This window comes from Ciconia boyciana, chromosome 5 (assembly GCF_034638445.1).
Source record: "Ciconia boyciana chromosome 5, ASM3463844v1, whole genome shotgun sequence".
In the NCBI taxonomy this organism is placed as follows: domain Eukaryota; kingdom Metazoa; phylum Chordata; class Aves; order Ciconiiformes; family Ciconiidae; genus Ciconia; species Ciconia boyciana.
In genome coordinates, this window is record NC_132938.1 from 84,408,455 (window position 1) to 84,426,150 (window position 17,696).

Genomic DNA, 17,696 nt, shown 5'->3' on the forward strand with positions numbered 1-17,696 from the left:
AAAGTCTTGTAACCCAGTTCTTAATTTGCCCAATTTCGTACATAGCTGGGCAAAGCAAAAATCTGAATTTACAAAGTCTTTTCCAAACTGCTCCCTCTATCTAAATTCCAAACCTAATATTCTGTCATGCTCCCTCTTCGCAAGGGGGGCTTCAGTCTGGGAGCCCTCTCCACCTCTGCATGGGGATTTATATTTGTATGGTTAATTGTTTACAGATGCTGGTTGGTAACAGCATACAAATGATTTCATTGCCTTCTATCTTCTTTGTTTCCAAGCTCCCCTGCATGGTCTACACCTGCAAATAATCCACAATAATGAAGCAGATGCCATTTATGTCCTTTATTTTCTCCAGTTTTGCTACATGCAAAAATCAGAAAAGATTTGCCTGAGATGCAGGTAAGAACACACACGTTGAATTGCTTTCCTTCTTATGACATCCTTACAAGCTTTGCAACTGTGTCAATAACTGATTGGAGTTAATTTTGCATGATTTCATAATGAACATGAAGTGAAACACCCTTATTTTCAGCCTACTAGAATACATACAATATGCAAACTATGATGAATTAAACATTACAGTTCAGGGGTTTTTTTGGTTTGGGTTCTTTTTGTTGTTGTTGGGGTTTTTTTCCCCATAAACAGGAGGAATTTGTACTTCTTTAAAGATTCTGCTTTCCCATTAAAAAAAAAAGAAAGCAATTTCAGTGAAAGGTAAGAAACTTTATTTTCAATGAAACTTCTAGACAAAAAGGTCTTTAAATAAAAAAAGTTCACAGAAATCAACAAAACCCCCAAATAACATCATTTTAAGTGTCATTTTTTAGAATATGGGAATCCTCATTATCTTATAACTTCTAGTAACTGCTTTCTATGTATTGAAAATTTTTCAATGAATGCTAGAGAAAAGGCTTCAAATTTACATATAGATACGCATTGCTGTGTGCAAAGACCTGCCTTGTTTAAACACATTCATTTCCAGTGGGACAAATTGAAAGCTTCCAACTGAGTGTATTTCTTACAGAAGTCTTATAGTGGTGATTCGTATCGAATGTAACCGGAACCCAATCGGATAGTTCTTTATTTTCAGGATCTCCAAAATGAAAAGCCCACCAATGTTTTCCAAATAAACTGGGAATACTTGAGTTTATTTGACACTATTGGCTAAAATACCATGGAGGGGGGTGTGGAAAAAACCCAAACCAAACCCATCCAACACCAATCCTTGTGTATAGTCCTTGCTGACCTGCACCACTGATTTCCTGTAACTGTATTATAAACAGTTTGAGGGTGGGCTTGAGCTTTTCCAGACAAACGCAGACACTCTGTCACTAGAGAGCACAGGGGACCTGGAGAAGCCTTTAAGGACGTAGAGTTAACATGCGTGAATGCCTTAGCACCAGGCAGTCCAAGCGTGACATTTCAAAAGAAGATTTCCTTCCCTGCATATTCAAAGAAAAACATTTTTCTTCAGAAACCTCTTCTATATTTTCAGCTTTCAATATTCTATTAAGAACACCTGTATTTTCCGAGGTTTAATTCTCAATTTCTCTACCCTCCTTTCTTCTCTATTTTCCCATGAAAAATAACAACTCTCAAAAAGCCTTGAATTTAAGAAAGCACAAAGAGGAGAAAAAAAGCTAAGTGCGGGAGTGAGGATTTCTCCATTGTCAAAGTCTTGAAATCTTTGGCTATCGTCATTTTTACGTACTTGTATATATATATGTTTTTAAATATGGAATGTTGATAACCGTTTGGGTCTGAGAACACAAGGAGGCATATGGTGACTTTCATGACTAGTTTGGGCCATTAGCAGACGCAAAAATAAACTTTTTATTTTCTCAGTAAAATATTGCTTCTTAGAAGCTTTGTGTAGCATTACAATGGCTTTTCCATTTTCTTGTCCTTACAGTTACATTCATTCGGTTGTGAGAAGGTCTGCTTTTCTTTATGCTCCTACCTACACTTGTTCTGGTTATCGACTACAAGTGTGCAGTCGAAAACTGCTGCAAACAGCCTAGTCCCAGAATTTGCTTGAATATAAAGGTATTGTAGTTTTCTCCATCCAAAAATTTGGGATTTTGGTTTTGTTAAGCACTTCTGTTTGTCAACTTTTTTCATCCTTCAGTGCATTTTTTTCCCCTGCTGCAATGATTAAAAAAAATCAAAACCCTCTAGATCCCAATAATGTCAGACTCACAAAAGAAAATAAGTTTTCAGGGGGTTGTCTCTCTTCCTTTGTGAAACATGCTCATTTTAATAGATAACATGCTCGTTATTGTAGCTTGTTCAGATATGGAAAGGAATCAAAGAATTAAGCAGGATTAATGAGTACAATTGCAAGGTTCTGAAGGAGTTTGGAGAGACAGGTTTCGCAACAGACTAAGTGTCCAAACACCATTTAGGAAAGCAACACGGACAGGCTGTCCCAAAATTTGAGAGTACAGTGGAGAACAGAGATAGGGAATAATCTGCAACTCACATACCATTCTTAAGCAGAAGATTTTCCAGAAGTGTGTGCATGGTTCCGATGCTGCTTTCTGAGCTAAGTCCTTCTGATTTTAGTATAGAATAGAACTGAAGCTGAAGCTGTGTCTGCTACTGTAAATGAAGGGAATACCGCATGCCCCTAATTAGAAATGAATGTTACAGAAGTATCAAGTACAGCAGCTAGATTTAACTAGCTTTTGAATCCAGATCCTTCTCTCATGGAGATAGCGTCAAGTAATTCCTTATAATACTGCAACACTTATTCTACATTTTGGCAAACTTACTGTATGTAAGAATTATATTGTATCTACAGCTTTGGTCACTTCAACAGGAAGCCTAATAATTAAATTGCAAGTCTCTCACAGACGACAACAGGTATGTTAGACATGACAGAATTGTACTTCAGTGCAGTTCTTCTCAATGATGGAGGATATTGTCAGAAAAACTACCAGGATGACTCGGAGAGCCTTCCACAAACTGGAAATTATTTTATTTTCTGAGGGAAATTAATACATCTACCCATCTCCTCCTTTTCCAAACAAAAATTGTGGCCAAGCAGAACTCCAGGGTCTTTCTTCCCCACCCCCCCACCCCCCCTCGTAAGTCTTTGGCATCTTGGATCACATTTCTAGTGACTAGTAGGCCTTACAGTTCCCAGTGTTTCTAAACACAACTGACTTTAGGAAGTGGTGTTCAACTGAAAACAGCTGTTGAACCAATAGCACAGAGTTTCTTATCAATGGGACTATCTCGGTTGACTAGACTGAATTCTGTACCCTAGCAGATGTAGGTCTTATTGATGGGCTTAACTGAAAATATCAACGTGTACTCAAGAAAATTATTCCAGCGCTCCTCCTGCTGTGAAGGAAGAGACGGAGAAGACAGCTGTGGGAGAAGTAGACATGAAGTGAGATAGAAATAGAGCCACAGGCAGCAGCCGTAGCATATACCCTTCTGGACACAGTGTACAGTTACAAACTATGGATGATATTGGAAATCGATATGTCAAAAGCTTCAGTAACTGGCACTAACTCTGCATTTCCAGATTGCTTCTTCATCTCATTAAATGCAACCTCCGGACGACAGAGGGACAACTAAAGAAAACCATCCCTGATTTTACCGCTATGATAGAAAAATGCTGCAAGCAAACTGATCCTGTGACATACTTGGAGATGAGGTATTTCATATCTTTACAGACCACTTGACAACAAAAGCTGCCATCGCAACTATCAGTGAATGCATTTAGATCGAGTAATTCAGCCAGATAGAGTAGCCATTTGTACAGCTAGTTTTGCCATACGTTTGCCCACAGATAATAAAATACACCTTTATGTACACACAGACTACTTAATCTGTACATTGCACTGCAAAAAATATGTCACGCATGACACATATAAGGTCATTGCCTTGTGACTGATCCACTTCAGGCATCTCACACAGGAAAGTTGAAAATTATAGGAAGAGACGGTACAGGTAAAAGGAGGGGTCAAAAAAAAAAAAATGTAAACAGATGAAGAGCTGAGGTGATTATGGTCTCAAAATACATAACCCTTTTTTTTTCCCCCAGCTTCGACAGCATTCATTCCTTTAACCTTGCTATCTCTGCATGCTATGGCAGAACAACTCAGCAGGGAAACCAGCATTAAAAAACAAAACAAAACGCACTTATGCACAGCAGTTGAGAGGTCTCAAACCACAGTTTCAGAAAGTGTATCAGTCTCTAAATGTAAATTTTGCTCTGAAAGGAAATCAAGACCTTGACAGTATTTCAGACTTACCATACATTTTGGTTACATTTTTCTTATTACCCTGATCCTTCAGTGAGAACTCATTAGCTCCAGAGGAAGTACTCTTTACAAACAATTAAGCAAATTAGTCTCTCTAGAATGGTATGCTCTGTGTCTCCTGACACCAGCCTAGTAGACAAACCGTATGAGAGGCTGTGCTCAAGGTCCTTTCTGACTGTCTCTGCTATGTTTGTATTCTTCAGTTTGCAGACCTGACAGCCCAAAGTAGAGCCCTGTTAGGAAATGTTATCTGTAGCGCTGCACATCACAGCAGCAACGTCCCTCTACTACACATCAATATTCAGACCATCTAGGTTTATGGTTATCTGAAAAATTTCTCTACTATACTACCACGTGTAAAACCTGTTATCACGAGACAACAGGCCTCAGTCCTAGAAAAAGATGACTGTAAAACAAAATTGTACAAGAGAAGAAGATTTCAAAACATAGCGTAAAGGGCAGGAACACTCTTGGCTCTTAAAGAGCTCTAAGTTGGAGACTATGGACTAGTCATCTTCCTTGATGCACCTACTCCTCCAATGTCACTAGTGCTAAAGGTTTTCAACAGCTTTGACTAACATAATGAATCAACACTCTGCCGAGGTGCAGGTTTTGACAAGGCATCCACAAGGTGGATCAGGAGCAGAGATGTCCGTTTTCCAGAACACGGCACACTGTAAGGATGGTTTTTACAAGCTGAAACTGATGCAGTCTCGCACTCGGGGAAACCCAGCTTTCTATGCCCTTCGTCTGTCTTTTTTTTTTGGTGTTACAGTCCCAATTCATGAACCTCGTTACTCTTGGAAGCTAAGCTCTGCAGCAGGGCTCATCTTGCTTTCTTCAGGTCAGAGGCAGAGAGTGCCCACATTCTGGGCGACTAGCGCTAACATGCTTAAGCCTGAACTGCACCTTGGACTTGTGACTCACCGACTTGAGCAAGTGACTTCTTGGTGGTTTACATAAGCATTAGACTTTTATGTTGTCTTTTTGGTTTCTCTCAATTTAGGGTAACAACGGTAATGATGGAAAAGCCTTCTGCTCAGCCTCTACTTTTCTTTTCTTGTCAGGAGTAACAAAGTCACTTAAATTACTTGGTGTCTGACAATCCATGGACTTTTCATATCTCTTTCAATTCTATCGGTTTTTTTTAAATGGGCAACAAAGAGACGCTTCACAAATCTACATTGTTCCAGTTGACTGTTTAATTTGGTAAAGCCAAAATGAATAATTCAAGCAATGCAGCAGTGGTTTGATGTGAGAGCAGATGTGGTATAAAAGAAAGCCATTGCCTCCTTACTCCTCCATTTCCTTTCCTTACAGAACACTGCTATAGGTTTGATAATCAATTGTTCGTTCCATGGACTCATTTTTAGCAGGTAGGCCATTTTAGGACTCCTGCCACTGGTTTTTTTTTTCCCTACCACGTATTTCTGCCAGGTAGACATACCTGAACACCTCCTTGTATGGGGGGGAGCAATTTTACGTACCTTTCCCTCTAAAGACAGACAGGCAAGCACTTAAGTCTCTAGAAGCCTAAGACATCCTAAGCTTTTCTGATTATACAGACATGCAGAAGCTACAGATATGACTCAGTTGCCTAAAAGTAAGCATCTAATGCCATTTGAGATACCCTAGGTAACCGGCCCAGTCTCCATCTAGTACTCCAGAAGGTCACAGGTCTTTTCTGGGCAAAGTGCCATCCTAGCCAACCCCCACACGGTATTGCAGCTTCCCAATGACATGTCACACTCAGCTTCTGTGTTCAGGGCACTCAACCTTACTGCGTGTGCTTCCATCTTAAAGCCAAGCAGCACACACACAGGGTGTGTTACTCCATGGCAAACAAGAACATGTGAAAACTGGAAAGTCCATATTTTTTCCTTTCTTCCTTTCAAAAAAAAAAAATCACATATAGGCTTTAGCTAAGATGACTACTTATCAGGGCTTCACAACTGTTCTTCAAAATTGTTTATGCAACCATAACCTTATTTATTACATGAACAACCTAAAAGTTGTCCGGAAAAGATGAAGATGGGATAGGAGCCACCGACCCATTGCAGCGTTGGCCTGTTTGGGAAAAAAAGATCATGGGGTAAAATGCCACTGGGAGACATGGTCCTTGACTGGAGAAAGTGTCTCAACAGACCCTTACAGAAACCCGGTGGAGTGGAAGAACAACTTTCCCCTTGCAAGTGCAAGGCAAAAAGAGCCACTATGTGCACTTGAGCCAAGGGACATCCCCATCCCTTTCAGAAAGCGATATGAAATACCAGGCAGCATGGCTTCAAAGGGGGATTTGGACTTCACAGCTGCCTCTGCTCTGTGGGGCCACCGTAAGAGTCATGCCTGAGAGGTCGGCTGCAAATGGAGTCACCTTAGGAGGACTGCCAGGGTAAGAAAACTGACTCAGTGAAAGGATGGCTCTGTCAGAAGAGAAAGCCTGGACAAGGCAACGCCAGACACTTGACTCCAAGAGTCAAGGGAGAATTTGTACTCCAAAGAGAAGAACTCCAGTAGATCCAGAGTGAGCTATACAATAGTCCATGTCTTGGGAGCAGTGCCTTTCACAAGTCAGCTGCAAGGAATTAATAGGGGCCTTCTCAAAAGCGCATGCATTTTGTTTTGTTACCTGCAGGCAGACATAGTAAGTTCCCTGCCTTACTCAGAAGTGCTGTGTAAGCACGTCACTGCAACCTAAGTTTGCATTGTGTTAAGATAACAGTGATTGTGTTGTATGAAGATAACTTGTTTTGACATTCAGCCATGGTGTTTCACTTGGCTAGACCATCACGCCTACAGGTGCCAGATAAAGACAAGGACAAGTTGTAAATGTCACCCTTTGTACTTTGCTGTGTCCAGTTCAGTTGCCATCAACCCACAGTGGGATTTGGAACATAGATAAAAGTAGGAGTGTTTTGCTTAGGAAGTTAAGGGGAGGGCGGGTCGGGGGTGAAGGATTTTAACTTGAGGAATTTCTTACTTCTTCCATTCCAGATGTTGTGGGTTCATCTTATGCTCTCATAATTAGCTGGCATATAGGCTTTGCTTCCCAATAAAGGGCACATTGTGTTGGTAACAGACATGTATGCAGCAGCCTCTACAAAACATCGCTCCTTTAAAGCTTTCACACTAAATACTGGGCTGCAGATCTCCCTCCCAATACCCAGGAACAATGATTACTTCTTTCCTCCCTCTTAGGAGGCGATAACTATTTCAGTCCAGAATCTCCAGAAGGACCTTCATTGCACTGAATACAGAAAGTGGAAGACTCCCTCCTGGAAATGATCCTCACCTAAGGCAGAACAACGTTATATCCAGTGAAACCATTTAATTATGGTGACAAAGAAAGCATCCTACAGAGCAAAAGCAGACACAGTTCTCTTGATGAAGCCATACCAACACCACCCCTTGAACTACACTGGGACTTGAACTCACAAATAGAGGCATCAGTCCTCAAAGTCCAAAAAAGGCATCTGTTTTCCCTCCTTTTTTTACTATCAAAAAAGTTGGCTATAAAAGAGACTGCCTGTGAGGCGAGCAATAGCTCCTGGAGTTACTAGAATGTTTCTTTTCTACTCTATAGAAGTGTGTTTTGCTTTTGACATGGCCCTGGGATCAAGTGGAAGTGGAGGAGTAGGGCAGGGTGGAAATCCGAGTAGTGAAACCCACAGGGTACAACTCGGTCCTTGTGTCGCAGAGGTGACCAAATTGCACTTTGGGTGGAAGCTGGCCATGCTGTACTTGGGAAGACAGGCTGACTGCCTGCTGTACGGAGGAAGCGGGAACAGTGCCATGGAGCTCCACTCCAGCAGGCAGCAGTGGTAGGATGGTTGCTTTTTGCTCTTATGCTCTTGTTGCTTAACAACATGCCTGGGAAAAAGGCACAGCTTCATGCAGCTGAAGCTGGGAGAATGGCCTCGAATATGGATGAAACCTGGATCTTTTCTTAGAAGCTCAGGAGTATTTCCCTCAAGAACAGGTCACCCAGGAATCCTTCACCGTGTATAAATAACATTTACATCCGTTAGGGCAATAAGGTGACCTTCCATGGCACATCAGTCACTGGCTGAACCTTTTCAAGAAAACTAGATGGCTCTGTCACCCTGCGACCCACACGGTCTTACACAGCCTGCAGGCATCCTGGGCAGCAGCCATCCCTCTTTCAGCATCCTGTCAGTGTCACCGCAAAAAGGAGGGGGAAGAGAAGGGGCACGAAGGGAAAGAGAAGTCACAATGCAAGTAAGGTTGTGAGTTTTATGTGAATTTATCTAGCGAAGAGGGCTATAGAGCCTGAAGCAAATGAATATATCCTGTACGTGAAGGTTTAATCTATCCATTTGTTAACAGGCTTTCTTCTTTCTTGTTTCTCTTCGTAGTACTCCAGAAAAATTTACCAGAACCCAAAAAGCTGAAGACAAAGCAAGATTTCTGGTGCTTGACCTTAGACGCAGTAACACTGAAGGACCGACAGCCCACTAATCTGGTGAGCGTCACGAGCCCCTGTAATGGGCTAGGTCTTACAGCTGCTGCACCAGGACAAGGAAGGAGGGCACGGGTTGCTAGCACTAGGCTTCCTCGGAGCCCCTCTTGGGAGCAATCTGCATTTGACACTCTGTTGTGTGCCCACTTCTGTCTCCCTAAAGGCAGATCTGTTTAACAGATCTGCACTGTAAAGAAAAGTAAAGCTGTCTCCTGTGTTGGCATGCTAAGAGAGCTGCACTACACACACCCACACAGAGAAGTCCTCCTGGGACACCCATCCATTTATTTCCAACACTGGGACCACGCAAAGCACCCAGTGCACTTTCCACCCACAGGCCGCTCTGACAGAGAACACGCAGCAAATGTGTCCTCACAAGCCCAGAGACAAACAAGGTAGAAAGAAGCACTGCCAGAGAAGCGGTGGGGAAAGTTGTTTCATTCCCAGCCAAGTGACTCAGAGGAACCAAAGGACAGAGGAATTCATTGCCAACTTAGGGCAGCACGCAGGCGTGCATGGGCACGCTCCCACCTGTACCGCAAGAGGTTATCCTGTCTCCTGTGCCAACACGCTCATACACCCCCAGGGTGAACACTCCTGAAGACAAGGACTCAAGGAAAAAACGTCAATTCATATCAAACCAAGGAGCCACGTAAAACACCTAGGAGTGACTAAAACAAACGGAGAAGCCAGACATCATGCATGAATCTTTTTGTTCCCTCAGGTTAAAAGAATTTGAACGGGATCCATTTAGCTAGACAGATTATGGTTTGCGTTACACCATGTACATCTTTTCAGCATATATCAGTTCTTTTACATATGTATACATATATACAAACACAGAAATCCACCTCTGTGTGTGTGCGCGTGTGAGTATTCCTTTACTGTCATCTTTTGACAGAGCTGCTTACAGGAAGGCAGTGAAGAACTGCACCAGCAACCCCTCATTCTCTAACGGTCGTCTTTGATGTTTTTCTTCCCTTTCCGTGAGAAGCCCAAATAGCGTGTGCGATAAGAAAGGACTGAACACAGGAAGCTGCAGGCTCAGTCCTACAAACACAGAGCTCAATTAGATATGGGTACAGCTTTCACGAGCAGCGAAACAGTCATGCTCCTGCTCAACAGAGCAGTAAGCTTAAGTAGGGAGACCTCAGGAGTGAAACATAGACCTAGCATATTGAAGGGCTTCGTTACAACAAACCATCTCCCCAGGGTATGATCCAAACCTCATTTTTCTCGGCTGTGCAGATAGGTGGTTTGAATAACAAGGGTTCAATAACCTCTAGGCTAAAGAGACACTCACACTGTGTGGCTTTCTGGGGAAATGGATCCACAGAAGTTACAGAAATGTTAATAACTTGCACCTTACCTTCATTATCAAGTTTCCAACTTCTTTTTCTCCCCCTCCCGCCCCCCCCCTTCTTTTTCATGTTTTATTTAGCCAAGAAACTGCCTAGGGCTCCATCTTCACGTATTTACGACACTGCAAACAATGTCTCAGTTACCAGCAGACTGCTTTGCCAGAAACATGGTAAATTACAAAAAGTTTGTCCTTTACATGTTAACATGTTTGCAGTTATTAAAAGAATACTACTTCCCACTGCTATTTCCAGTTCTCCCCTGGCCAGCCCATGCCCCAGCTGACCAGCAAACAAAAAAAAAAAGCTGCAACATTGGAATATTTGGCCTAGGTTCTCAGCTAACATAAATTGGGATAATTACATTGCCTTCAGCAGAACCAGTTTACACAAGCTGGGACTGTCACTCTTCCTAATTAGTATACATTTCTTTGAAATGCAATTTGATCACTTCTGGAAACTTAAACCAGCCACGCAGCCAGGGATGTGGGTTTCACAGGGTCATAGAAGAGCACAGCCTCACACACTGGAATAGATGTCAAGGCAACCCACAGAGATGCCTCGCTCCTCTGGGGTGAGGGGGAAAGCTCTGCAAACTTGTTCTTGCCACCACCAAAGGGCTCTGCAGACTAGATGAGAGGTACCAGAGCTAGAGAACTGCTGATCTCCTACGCACCAGATGACCCCATGGCAAACACGCATCAGACCGTGCGGAGGTTAGCTACCTGCAATAGGCTTCCCAGGAGAAGAAGAGATTTCTGTTTCCTGAGGAACTCATAAGGCCTATGGTGATCTGGGTCCAGAACAGGGAGAAACAGCAGGAAGGAGGAGAGGGGAAGTCAACTCATGTTTCAGAAATGCTGCTGTATCATATCTTCGCCAGGCAGGAGACCCCAGTACCAAAACAAGATATATTAAAAAATATATAATCAGATAAAGTCTAGCCAGCTTCCTTTCATGATAGTTCCATCTAAAAACACAAACACAAGCATGAACTATGTTTTCTTTATAAAACAATTCATAAATTCCAACACGCCTCTTAAACAGCACATCCTCATACTTGAAGTTACTCACAGGGAAAATAACTCCAAATATCGTATCAGAGCAGCGCAGATTTTCTTAAAGACAAACCTTCTTACTACTGGGGAAGAAGCTGAGTTCTTCCAGGTGCATGAACTTCCTACGAACATTACTCTTTTTAGAGTGGATGTTCAGAATTTGACAAGAAAGATACTCTCCAAGTATAAAGAAAGGATGTAATTGAATCCTATACGTGTACTACTGACATGACCAGAAAACACCATTGTTGAATTTCAAGAAAAAGAATTAAAGTATTGATGCAATCATGAAGAAACCAAGCCAAGCTAAAGGGGGATTCACAAATTCTGCTCTCATTAGTAAGAGCAGAAACAAACTAGCTGAGCTCTGGGCACACGTTTGCACTTTGTTGGCCTAGTTTGAGAACAACAATCAACAACCAAAGCCTACCAGGAATGCACACCAGCCTAAGACACAGAGACCTTCCACTAGAATCAGTATGATCAAAAAGAAACATCCAGTAAAGACTAACTCACCTCTCTGCTGCGTAACACACAGAGCAAAGGAGCTCCAAAAGCATACCTGCCCCGGCATTTCAAGAGTGTACTGAGCATCCCCCACCAACCACCCCCAGCTGATGGGAATTCACAGCCCCACACCCTGAGGGCCATCAGCTGCTTTTAGCTCTATCTTGGCCTTGCAAGACAGTTCTAAGAAGTTCTGGAAACAGCTAGGTCCTCAATAGGTGTAAAACTGAATAGGTCAACACGCTTTCCATACTTGGAAGGACAACGGGAACTCTTAACAAGGACCTAAGCTCTTCATTGGATCTCATTTCTAGTGTAGCAACAATCCTTCTTTCCCGTTGAATACTATACATACATTTCCCTCCTGCAAATGTGAGTGTTCACTGTAAATAGGCAGATTGCCATCCGAACAGTGGCAAGTATTTTCAAAGAAAAGTGAAAAGTAGTTAACCATCCTGCTGAGCATGGAAAAGGGCAGTGGAGAAATGTCATTTAAAGGATTTTAAATGCAGCAGCCAGGTGCAGCTTCCAGAAATACTTAGGACAACGCATTACACATACATCATCTCTGAAACGCACTCTTCTGGGCCAAAGAAGAACCTGCTATACAAAGTCCCTGACATCAGTGTCTCAGCTGTTTCTGCAGCTCCACCTCAAGTAACACACCCCCACCCCTTTATTTTTATAGCTTATAGGAACACGGTTGTATTATGGTGTAATTCTGAAAATGAGAGGATCGATCTGCATCTCTCCCTGCTGCTTCTGGGGAGACGGAAGCAGGAGCACACCGGATGGTCCCCAGGTTGCCCCCGCGGGGCTCTGCTCCGCAGCCCCAACACGGGACGCTGCTGAGGCCAGGGGGCTGGGGGAGGAACCTGCAACGAGCAGACAGGAGGTAGCGCTGGCTCCCGGGAGCGTAAGGGAATCGGCTTTTTGGAAACAGCTGGATGGGAAAAGCTTTCTCTGATCTGCTCCTATAGACTTAACGAGGATCATATATGTAGAAATACGGTTCATAACCTCCAGACCTCTTTCTTTCGAGTAGACTTCTCTATTTCCTATGGGCTTTTTAGTTAACAGTGTGACAGAACTTATTTGGGTCTTCCTCAACAGGTGTGGTTTCACCTTAGATTTCAGATCTCCTGCTCTGATGACCGTGCTCCCATCTTCCCACTCAGAATTCTTCCCTTCATTCTACAATTTTGGAGCGGATTTTGTTGCAAGATTTGGAGCCATTTTGATGGTAATTGTTAATGCTGCAACAATATTGTAGAGGGTACTTAATGCAGCCTTTTCACCGTGACACCTTGGGAGCAAGAGATAGCTTGTACAGCGAGGAGGGATGCAAAAATATCAGCTTAACAGCTGAATTGGGCTTTTTCAGTCAACAATGTGTTACGAAGGCACACAGCAATCACCTTCTGCACAGCAATCACCTTTGAACAAGTTTCTAAGTAGATGAGACCAGTATGCACAATAAAAAGCCCAAGGAGTGTTTAAACTTCTTGTTTGAAGTGTGATAAGTTAAAAATGTCTATTTGTTTAAATTTCAGGAAAAAAAAGAACCTCCAAGGTCCTTTCTTTGCAACAAGCTGGTCAGTTCATCATACTGAGCAAATAATGGCATGTCTAATTATTGTGGGAATATGCCAAAAGGGCTAATGGTATATGTGACAGTAAAAGGGTTTTGATTAACCAGAAATCGTTTGGGAGAGTATAAAAGTAACTCTTTCCCCTTAATTCTCTCTGCCTTTCACAGATGAACCAAGCCCACCCCAGGCCCCTGCCAAAATCTGACAGTATGAATTGGAGGAAAATAATTTATGTCATTTTATTGGTGAGCCTTACTGCAGTCAAAGCCCTGCCTAGAAGTTATCGGGACACAGGTAAGAATATATTTCATATTTTTATTCTACGCTTTTGTATAATCCTGATGGCTGCAACTTCGCACGCATGGTTATTTGGTATCTCACTTTGCCAGTGCCAGTTCTACGTGGGCGTTTTCTTATGGGTCAAAGGTATACAACAAAACTGTCCCTATATACATTTTTTGTGATCAACCTTAGATGCATTGCTTCTTAATGGCTTGAGAATCTACGTAGTGTGCAGGACGGCAGTGATTACTGAGAGGAACTCTATTGAAGGGTAATTTAATCTGCGGGGATGTGGTTGCGCCACTGATTTTAGGTACTCCAAAAACTGCTGAAGTAAAGCCGTTGGTTGTTCCAGCCTCCCTCCACAGTCCGTGAGGAAGCAAGACAGAGACGTCCCAAGAGGGATGCTACCTCCAGGTGGCTGTTCAGAGTAGCCAAGTGACGCTAGTGCTCTGTATTACCCTTCGGAGGGGTCTTACCCTCTCTTCACCGACTACCAAAGGAGCCGGCAATGACCACGCTTCTCACTAGGTGCCTAAAATGAGACAACTGAACACCTCCGCTAGTGTGCGGTTCAGGTGCTTCTTTCACATTACATTTGTTGTCATTAGCCTACTTTTTTTTCATCTTTATAACTTCCAAATGCACTAAATGGCCCGACGGTGTAAAACAGAACCGATGTTTGTGTTACTTATCTCATGTTATCATCTCAGTTGACACCCCTGCATTACTCAGAGGGAGAAGCTGGCTTATTTCTTAGATTTGTTTGATCCTTTTACGCTGATCTCAGCCCTACTGACACGAGGGTAAAATTAATCTCTCAGAATACTCTCTGACAAACAAGGAACTCAACAAATTCTTGCATTTAGGTTTGCCCATTAATAAAGGCCCAGGCAAAGGAAAAATATTTGCACAGGATCTTCACATAGATCGGACACGTTTGTTTTGCTCTGGGCCAGTTCACAACATGGGCAGAAGGAGGCAACTCTGTGAATTTTTGAGGAGCTTTGCCTACCAGTGTAGTCCTCAATTAATCCCATGTTTTCTGCCCAGAAAATCCTTCATCTGTGGCTAAAGAGTGGTCAAGCACACCTTTAAATAGCTAAAACAAGGTTAAAAGGTGTTTTGTAAGGTGCTTTTTTAATCATGTGAAGCGCATCATCAAAGTAGCCGAACACCCTCCAGGTTTTAGCGTATTCCTCCCCGCAACACTTGAGCTAGGCAGGGAAATTATATTGGCGCTATTATCTTGTAGGCCAGAAACAAATAGTTCCACATCCTCATGCTGAAGTCAAACAGGGAGTTCAATCTTATGCCTTCCTCCTCCCAGTGCTAGTACCCCAGGCACCGAACTGTCTTTCTCCAAGACTCCAGTACACACACACACAAAAAAAGGTGTTTGATGAAGCATTTAGTAAAGATTTTTTATTCAAATTATCTTGTTTTTCAGAAGAAAAAAACAGCATTGGCCAACGTTTTTCTCAGCTGCAGGAGAATAATTTTAAAGCCATGTAAGTTGTCCAGGTAAAGCGTCTACTTGCAAATTTGCTGCCACTGAACATCCTTGTGTCATATGGAAATGAACGCGAACCGTGAGTCAAACGCTCACCCCTTCTGCCAGCCCGGGGCGATACGGATCCTCTTACTGTCTCACACCTAAGAGTTATATAATTAGTTTTTCGGTAGCCAGCAACAGGTTTAACGCTGTGTGTTCTTCTCTAGCGCCATGATCATGTTTGCTCAGTATGTGCAAGGAGGCACGTTTGGCAGAGCGGTTAAAATGGCTGAAGATGTCACAGACCTTGCCAAAAGGTGCGCTGCTGCAGCCGGAGACAACCCGGATTGTCTGAAGCCTTTGGTAAGCACATTTATGGTTCTCATGCGGCAAAGATTTTTGGAAGGCACTTGTAATTTCAGAGCCCTGGTATGCGTTTTTCCAAAGAGGCATGAATACATTATTCAGAGACATGACTTCCTTGGGTACGCATGTTCGGCCTTATTGACTCGTTCTCCAGGCTCCCATCTATAAAGCATCTCGAGACAAGTGGAGGAAAACCAAGCCCCTCTCCTTCCCCCACCCCAAATATCACAGCATCTTTTGAAATCCTCGACCTGTATCTTTCTAAAAGATGTGCAGGAAGTTGTGGGTTTATGGCTGGTGTAACAAAATTCAGAAGCCAAATTAGATATTTCTAGCAAATATGATGTTAGAGGCATTTGCTCCACTCCATTAACTCACATTCCTGGTTTTTGATGGTGTCTGCTCCCACACGCTTTTGGAGCTGGCCAATTGAACCATGAAACACAAATGTCAGTCTGTGTTACGACTCATTTCTGATTTGTTAGGCACACTGCAACAAACGCTAAATTAAAACAGTTCCCAGCTGGGGCGTGACTGACAGCTGGACTTGAGCACTGGTATTCGATGAACGAGAAACAAGATGCTTTTCCTTGTACCTACCTGGCCGTAATTAGAAGAGCATCGATCCTGCTACGCTGCAAACTGCAGTACGCATATCGAACAATCGTCTTGATTGTTATCGAGAAAAAGGGTCTGAATAATGGTGTAAGTTCAGAGTGTTTGAAAACAATTCCACTTCGAAGTCTGTCTTGGCACAACAGTAGGTATCGGAGATTGAGGCATCATCACTTGCAGGTTTTAGAGGTCAGTCTAATTTTCACTGCAGCCAGAGCAGGAGGTAACAGAGAGAAACTGTGAGTTTATGCGAGTCAGGGCTTGTTGGCTTAAGGAAGCCTCCTCAGAGAGCTCACAGGAGTAAAACGGAATCCTCACACAAATTAATTTTTTTCTCATTTTTCACAGGACAAGATTTTCCTTGATACAATATGCCAGGAGGAAAATCTTCCCAGGTTTACTGATTGCTGTGCTAAAAAGGATCCTGAAAGAAACGACTGCTTTCTCTCCCTTAAAAATTCATCAAGAGGGTTCATTTCTCCTTTTGAAAGGCCAAACGCTGAAGCTGCCTGCAAAAATCATTCACAGCATCAACATTCATTAACAGGATAGTAAGTAAATCAATCATAGCTTTGTTGCCACATATAACGGTTATGAGCCTGGAGACAGCAAATGCCCTATCAACCAAAAAGTTCAGTCTGAGATTCTCTGTAATCTCGTACTTGTTTTTCTTCCTAATGCGAATTATTTGCCTAATATCTAATATAATATTCATCTAGCTGTTCCTGTCATTATATGAAGCCTGTTCTGCCACCTCCTGCCTTGGACACGGGCCCAAATGACAATCAATCTGGCCTATTTTATTGTAGTCTATGTAAAAGACTCATCCGAACCCAAGGGCCTCCCTCTAGTCCTTAAAAGCTGAGCAGATGTTTTGCTGCCTTTAAGCCAGAACTGGCAGGATTTGAGACTCCAATTTCCAGGAAAACGTCACCCCCATCAGAATTTTTCCAAGATAAACACCGCACTGTACAGCTTGTTGTTATGGCAGGAAAGCAATCACTTTCAGTAGCTATCATTTTAATATGTGGCAGATGCTGCCCCCTGTGTGTAAAGGCTTACTCTGAAACCAAAGACATTTCTCTCTCGGTTTTAGTTTTCTCTATGAGGTTTCCAGAAGGCATCCTTTCCTCTACGCCCCGACAATCCTTTCTGTCGCTATCCGTTACGATGAGATGATGAAGAACTGCTGCGGAGGTGCTGAGGACCCCACGCATAACCTGGAGGAATGCTTTCGGAGACAGGTATTCCACCGCAGGGTTTTAGTTTATTAATGTGCAGCTAGGGACTTTCCCGTAGCTAAACAAATACCGAAGCAGAGAGATCAGCCTTTTCTTTCACAGCATCTGAACCTGATATTAGAATTCACCTTGTTAAAGACTGGCTGAAATCAGACTTAAATGCTCTCTCGAATTATAGCTTGAACTCCTAAATGAAAATGCCCGACTTTGGGGCGCTGGGCAGATGTAGCTTTACAGGGAGCCCAAGGCAGTCCCCATGCTCTGCCATAGCATCGTTGCCCACCCTGACTCTGCTACCTGCACTGGCTTTGTGGTAAGGATGCCGAGAGAGGACGGGGTGCTATGCATAGCGCAGAAATCTGGTTTTTTTTCGCCCCTGTTGATAGCCCCACGACACATCTAGCGCTCAGCCGAGCGTTTGCACTGCA

At 43.0% G+C, this 17,696-nt stretch overlaps 2 protein-coding genes across 4 annotated transcripts in view; both read left to right on the top strand.

Moving 5' to 3' along the window:
* ALB (albumin) overlaps nt 1-344 on the top strand; it is a 44,240-nt gene extending 43,896 nt beyond the window's left edge. Inside the window, exon 15 of the mRNA XM_072861144.1 lies at nt 276-344. The gene's annotated coding sequence lies outside the window, so the exon portion shown is untranslated. The remainder of the gene's footprint in view (nt 1-275) is intronic.
* Nucleotides 345-3,643: 3,299 nt separating this feature from the next.
* Nucleotides 3,644-17,696, top strand: part of LOC140651571 (alpha-fetoprotein-like) — a 30,366-nt gene continuing 16,313 nt past the window's right edge. The window contains exons 1-8 of one of the 3 annotated variants that reach the window (XM_072861138.1): nt 3,644-3,664; nt 8,651-8,757; nt 12,808-12,920; nt 13,437-13,563; nt 15,002-15,062; nt 15,274-15,409; nt 16,376-16,578; nt 17,124-17,271. In XM_072861138.1, the coding sequence (XP_072717239.1) occupies nt 12,828-12,920; nt 13,437-13,563; nt 15,002-15,062; nt 15,274-15,409; nt 16,376-16,578; nt 17,124-17,271 (768 nt within the window). In that variant the 5' untranslated portion in view covers nt 3,644-3,664; nt 8,651-8,757; nt 12,808-12,827. Of the gene's footprint in view, nt 3,665-8,650; nt 8,758-12,807; nt 12,921-13,436; nt 13,564-15,001; nt 15,063-15,273; nt 15,410-16,375; nt 16,579-17,123; nt 17,272-17,696 lie in introns of those variants that run through there. The other 2 variants (XM_072861139.1, XM_072861140.1) reach the window with 2 other exon arrangements.